Source organism: Mus caroli, chromosome 9 (genome assembly GCF_900094665.2).
Source record: "Mus caroli chromosome 9, CAROLI_EIJ_v1.1, whole genome shotgun sequence".
NCBI lineage: Eukaryota > Metazoa > Chordata > Mammalia > Rodentia > Muridae > Mus > Mus caroli.
This window is the reverse complement of record NC_034578.1, coordinates 110,513,102-110,520,028: the sequence shown is the minus strand read 5'-3', so window position 1 is coordinate 110,520,028 and position 6,927 is coordinate 110,513,102. Positions and strand designations below refer to the sequence as shown.

General features: G+C 47.3%; 1 protein-coding gene across 6 annotated transcripts in view; it reads right to left on the bottom strand.

The window, feature by feature from the left end:
- The window catches only part of Osbpl10 (oxysterol binding protein like 10), a 244,449-nt gene that overhangs the window by 159,701 nt on the left and 77,821 nt on the right, over positions 1-6,927 (bottom strand). For all 6 annotated transcript variants that reach the window (XM_021172670.2, XM_029482011.1, XM_029482014.1 and 3 more), the window contains exon 2: positions 2,674-2,849. In XM_021172670.2, coding sequence (XP_021028329.1) covers positions 2,674-2,849 — 176 coding nt within the window. The remainder of the gene's footprint in view (positions 1-2,673; positions 2,850-6,927) is intronic.

Genomic DNA, 6,927 nt, shown 5'->3' with positions numbered 1-6,927 from the left:
CAAAACAAAAAAACAAAAAAATCTGAAGCTCAATAATCCACAGAATATTAATAACTCCCCAACCAATTGGATGGTTCAGCTGTAGAATGAGTTGGCATTCTCTTCTGTGTGGTTTTGTGTCTCTATCAACCACACATGTGGAGGGAGGAACTGTTAAGTTTTCCCTTCTACAGTTTCTGCACCAACAATTTATTAAGCAATAAATGGCCAAGCGTCACCGAAGACCACATAAATCCAGCCAGCGGGAAGAGACGCTGCAGGAATCCTGAAAGAGGAAGACCCAAAACAAAGCCTTCAACTGCAGCTGGGGTTGTTTTATAGCTTCTGAGATAGGGTTCACGTCTAGATAATACAGAGAGATTAACTTGTCCCATCTCTGGGGTGTAAGGCTTGGCAGGAAAACAAGTGAAAATGGAACTGAGAGTCAGGAATCCAGGCCCTCAGCGTGGCTTCACAGCCGCCACCAGGCACGATCCAGGGTGGGAGGAGAGCCTGTCTTTGGTACTTTAATCTCACTTTAAAGAAACTAAAAAGGTTATATTAGAAGGCAAAAGTGTCAGCTACTAACACAGCCAGGCTTGGCTTGGGCCTTAAATAAACAACATTAGTCAAGGTGGGGGAGGGGACACGTGGGAAGATGAATATGTCCCTTCATTTTTGTCAAGTCAACTGGGTTTAGGATCACCATGGAAACATAACTTCTGAGCATGTGCGTGAGGGTATTTGCAGGGAGGTCTAACAGAGAGGGGAAGACCCAACCTAAGGTGAGTTCACCGTCCCATAGGCTCAGACTCCTACAAAATAAAAAACGAGAGCACTGAGAACAAGCATACACCTCTCTGCTTCCTGACTGTAGACGCCATGTGACCAACAGCTGCCTGCTCTGGCCACCATGTCGTCCCCACCAAGTTGGACTGTATCCTTTATACTGTGAGACAAAAAAAAAAAAAAAAAAAAGGCACCTTCTCTCCTTAAGCAATTCTCTCAAGTGTTTTGTCACAGCTAAAAGTAACTACTGCAGCAGTGTATGCATGTGTGGGTGTGTACACACGAGTGCACACACATACACACTAATGTACATGTGCACACACACACACACATTCTGCTTATTTTATTTTATCAGAACCATAGCAGAATGCTGGTAAAATGATAATTAAATCATCCTGTAGTGATCAGGGCCAGCATTTCTGAATAATGGAGCTGCCTTGAGAATGTACATCAGCTTCAATGTACAATGGCTTTAATGTACAATGGCTTCGCTCCACAGTTGTCCCTCACAGTGGAGTCTTGGGGGGAGGGGGGCACCACAATGTCAGGGAAACTGACAGAGCAGGCTGCTGGCAGGAGCCACAACAATGCTGGACTGATAGAACATGGAGAACCTTTGCAAAGAGAAGGTTCTAGAGAAACTTTGGGAAAAAAGCTTACTCTGCTTACAGAGCACAACTCCCAGAGAGGCAATGGAGTGAAGTTTAAGAAACAGGGATTAGGGGAGACACACACACAAACACACAGATGTAGGGGGGGAGATGCACAGAGAGAGACATTCATGTAGAGAGAGAGAGAGAGAGAGAGGGAGGGAGAGAGAGAGAGAGAGGGAGAGAGATGTACATACACAAACATGTACTCACAAAGAAAGAGAGAGGCACATGTACACACAAACACACACACACACACGCACGCACTCAAAACATACAGAGAAGGCTGGAGAGTGAGAGGGCTGGAGAGATGGCTCAGCGATTAAGAGCACTGACTGCTCTTCCAGAGATCCTGAGTTCAATTCCCAGCAACCACAAGGTGGTTCACAACCATCTGTAATAGGATCTGATGCCCTCTTCTGGTGTGTCTGAAGACAGAGACAGTGTACTCAGATACATTAAATAAATAAATAAATCTTAAAAAAATACAGAGAGACACACACGCATACATACAGAAAGATGCACAAAGAGAGGCATGTGTGCACAAAGAGATATACATACATGCACAGAGGCATGCACACACACACACACACACACACACACACACAGGGGCTGGGGAGAGAGGCTTGAATGAATACTGGAAATCTTCAATGCTGAGCCTACTTTAACAGCTCCTTCTTCCCTGACAAGCAATTCCCAATGTTTGTTCTACTTCCCCACCCTGGGGAGGGTAGTGGCATCACCACTGAGTCCCGCCAGTTATTAAAGCTATTTTTTTTATTTGTTTTTTATACAGGATCTCACTATGGAGTCCTGGATAGCCTGAAACTCTATGTAGACCAAACTAGTCTTCAACTCAAAGAGACTTCCTGCCTCTGTGTCCCTAGTGCTGGGATCAAAAAGGGGTGGCTTGTTTTGTTCTTCAGATTCCCTAGTGGTTATTTAATCACATTTGTGTGTGTGTGTGTGTGTGTGCACATGTGTGTGTGTGCGTGTATGTACATGTGCTCACCAATGCCACAGCATACCTATGGAGGTCAAAGGACAATTTACAGGGGCTCGATTCTCTCCTTCTGTCACAAGAGACCAAGGAATGAAACTCAGGCTCTTAGCTGAGGAGTAAGCAGCAGGAGCCTGTATCCAGTGAGCCATCTCTCCAGCATTAAAGGTATTTCCCCACAGAAGAGCTGCCGATCAGTACAACACTGTGCAGCTGTTGAGAGGCCCTCACGCCGTCTCCAGAACAGGAACGTACCTCTCAGCTTGTACATCTCTCCGTTGGCAGAGTACACCACCAGCATGTGGGGAGCTTCGTCACTCAGGGACACGATGGCTCCAGACAAAGACAGGACTCCTCGGGGCTTCTGGTGCTTGCTCTGCTCATTCACAAAATACTGCAGGAGGCCAGCCTCAAAATCCAGCACAAAGTACCTGAACAGAAAGACAGCACATGACTTCTCTCTCCAGCCAGTCCCCTGCACCCATTCTACAAAGCCAGAGACCAGGGCTCTTCCTGGGACTCAGTGGGACCATGAGAACAATAGGGAATCAACTGTGATAGCAGAGAGGATCCTGGGATGCATGGGGTTCTGGGGAGAGCAGGAGTTTTTAGCAGGCCAGAAGCTGGGAACATCACCAGGCAGCAGATGACACGTGGCGCCTAACTCCCATCCTCACCCAGCAGCACCTTGACCTATGAGTGTTGTTCTTATGATTTCATGTAACTATTTCCACAGAGGCCTCTGCCACTCAGGGCAATCTGAGCCTGTGTTCTCAGGCCATGGACTCACACTTGGCGAGGAATAAGCCCTCTCCTAGTCCCTTTGGAGTGAAGGCTATGTCTTTGTCTCTATACATACACAGACACACACAAACACAGAGACACAGAAACACACATACACACACATACACAGAGACAAACATACATATACACACATAGAGAAACACAGAGACACAGAAACACACAGACACGTACACACACATACACAGAGACACACATACATACACACACAAACACAGACACACACACATACATACATACATACATACACAAACAGAAACAGAAACACACACAGAGACACAGACACACACATACAGACACAGACACATATGCACACATACACAATACACAAACACACACATTCACGGCATTGCTACCAGGACCTAACACCCACCTTACCATTAAGCTATATCTCCCACTCTGAAAGCTGTCATGCTACGTGTCCCACTATGGACTCCGGCAGTTCTAACACTGCTTATCCTAATGCAAGTCTTTCAGTGACAAGTCTTTCCAAAGGGTCTCAGAAATTACGAAGGTCAAAAGCAAACACCAGGCTCTTTTGGGGGAGGGAGCGGAGGAATTGGTGTCTCAGGTGTGGGGGATAGGCCTCACATGTAGGGGTTCCTAAGTTCTATCGGCAGCACCAAGCCCCCGCACGCAGGGGTCCTGAGGTTTGGGAAATGATGGTACACGTGATGGCCCCCACACCATAGCTTATAAGTAACCATAGTTATTTAAGAATGAAAAACTTTTCTTCTTTTTTTTTTTTTGGTTTTGCGAGACAGGGTTTCTCTGTGTAGCCCTGGCTGTCCTGGAACTCATTTTGTAGACCAGGCTGGCCTCGAACTCAGAAATCCGCCTGCCTCTGCCTCCCAGAGTGCTGGGATTAAAGGTGTGCACCACCACGCCCGGTTTAAGAATGAAAAACTTTTTACAATTGATTAACTTTTTCCCAAATAGCTACCAAGTTGTTAGGAAAGAGTTTAGAAAATTGTGAAGTACTGTATAAATGCAGTTAGTTTTCTAGAGCAAAAAATATCTTGCTATGTAGCCCAGGCTAGCCTCAAACTATCAAGCAATACTGCAGCTTATGACTGCCAAGTGCTGGGTTTACAGACATGCACCAACCCTGGTTTAAGCAGCTCTGGGGATCCAATTCGGGCCTTTGTGCATGCTAGGTAAGCATTCTGCCAACCGCGCTATTCCAGGCTCCCAAGAGTCGAAACACAAATGCACAAATAAACTGCTTGCACTGATGAAGGCTATTTACAAAGTACTCCTTTCAAGCTAGGGGGGGCCTAGTGGCTCACACCTGTAATCCTGGGATCAGGAGGTAGAGGCAGGAGGATTGCCTCACATGAGAGGCCAACTTGGGCTATATTGTAAGATTCTGTCTGATAAATAAATTGGGGCAGCTAAAGTAGTTCAGAGCACTGACTGTTCTTCCAGGGGACATGAATTCAAGGCCCAGAACCCACATGGCACTTTACAACTATCTATAACACCAGTTACAGCTCACCCAATGCCCTCTTTTGGCCTCATCGATACTTCATGAACATGGTATACAGACATGTAGGCAAAACACCCACACACATAAAATAAGCCATCTCAAAGTTAAAATAAATAAATAAGTAGCCAAGTGTGTTGGCACATGCCTTTAATCCCGGCATGTGGGAGGTAGAAGCAGGAAGATAAGGAGTTCAAGGCCTTTCTCAGCCACACAGTGAATCGGAGTCCATCCTAGATTATTTCTTGAGACCTGTCTCAAGAGAAAGATAAGGATGGGAGAGGAGGGAGAGAGAAAAGGGGGAAGGATGAGAGAGGAGGGAGAGAGGAAGGGAGGGAGGAGGGAAAGGAGAGGAGGGAGAGAAGAAGGGAGGGAAGAGGGAAGGGAGAGGAGGGAGAGAGGAAGGAAGGGATGGGAGAGGAAAGAGAGAGGGGGGAGGGAGGAGGGATAGGAGAGGAGGGAGAAAGGAAGGGAGGGATGGGAGAGGAGAGAGAGAGAGAGGGAGGGAGGAGGGAAGGGAGAGGAGAGAGAGAGGAAAAGAGGGACGAGGGATAGGAGAGGAGGGAGAGAGGAAAAGAGGGAGGAGGGATAGGAGAGGAGGGAGAGAGGAAGGGAGGGATGGGAGAGGAGAGAGAGGGAGGGAGGAGGGAAGGGAGAGGAGGGAGAGAGGAAAAGAGGGAGGAGGGATAGGAGAGGAGGGAGAGAGGAAAAGAGGGAGGAGGGATAGGAGAGGAGGGAGAGAGGAAAGGAGGGAGGAGGGATAGGAGAGGAGGGAAAGAGAAAGGGAGGGAGGAGGGATGGGAGAGGAGGAAGAGAGAAAGGGAAGGAGGAGGGATGGGAGAGGATGAAGAGGGGAAGGGAGGAGGGATAGGAGAGGAGGGAGAGGGGAATGGAGAAAGGAAATCATGTAGTTATTTTCTAAATATAGTTGAGATTTTTATTTATTGGAGGATGGGATAGTGTCTGGCTAAGGGTTTTAACACAGAGGGACATGGTGTCCCTTCAACATGGCCTTTGAAAGTAAGATCAGCTGGAGTTACAGGCAGATGACAGTCATCCAACCTGGCATTGAGAAAAGCCATTTCTGTTGGTCACAGCTCCTGGGAAGAAAGAAATTAAACTTGGCTTCCTGCCAGGTAACAGCTCTGTCAGGTCCAGCCTGGAGCCATATCTGAAAGTCATGGCTTTCATTCTGAGGAAAGTTAACCATATTTCTAGATTAGGCTGCATTAGCCAAATGAAATTGCCAGATAAATCTCTAAAGGCCTTTTCTTCCCGAGAACAGTGGAAACAGTTGTCTGCAGAGGCCCCGCAGGGCTCCGAGGCAGGTGGCAGGTCTTTCTGGAAGGGTTGAGGACAAGTATCAGTCACTCACGTCCTTAGATGCCATGGTGCTTTCAGAGAAACACCAAGTGCACACAAGCGTGCATACAACCCACAACACCTGTGCACATCACACACCTGTGCACATCACACACCTGTGTTCACACTCCCATACATAGACGCTCACACACACCCTCACAAACCACTCCTGGAATGGCTATGCAGCCACAGCCTCGCTCATGCCTGCCAGGCACACGCAACCATATATTGATGCTCATTCATGGGCAAGGGACCTGAGCATTTGGAACCTTGAGTCCTATTTGCAAAAGCCAAAAGCTGACTGACTTTCTTCTGTAGAATATCTTATTATCTCTGTGGCCTAAGATCAGCCTGCTTAGAAAACAATCCCTCCCCAGTGTATATATTTAGTCCTAAACATAGACTGTAAACCCCTCCCAGCGTACACATTACAATCCTAAATGCAGATTTCTCTAATTTCATTTCTGTTGCTATAATAAGATACCCTGGTCAAAAAGCCAGGTAGGGGAAGAAAGGTTTGGGGTTTATCTGGATCACAATTCCAGGTAACAGTCCACCACATCACATCCACCACACCACACCCACCACATCATATCCACCATATCACACCCACCACATCACATCCACCATATCACACCCACCACATCACACCCACCACATCACACCCACCACATCACATTCACCACACCACACCCACCACATCATATCCACCACATCATACCCACCACATCACATCCACCACATCATACCCACCACATCACACCCACCATATCACACCCACCACATCACATCCACCACATCATACCCACCACATCACACCCACCATATCACACCCACCACATCACATCCACCACATCATA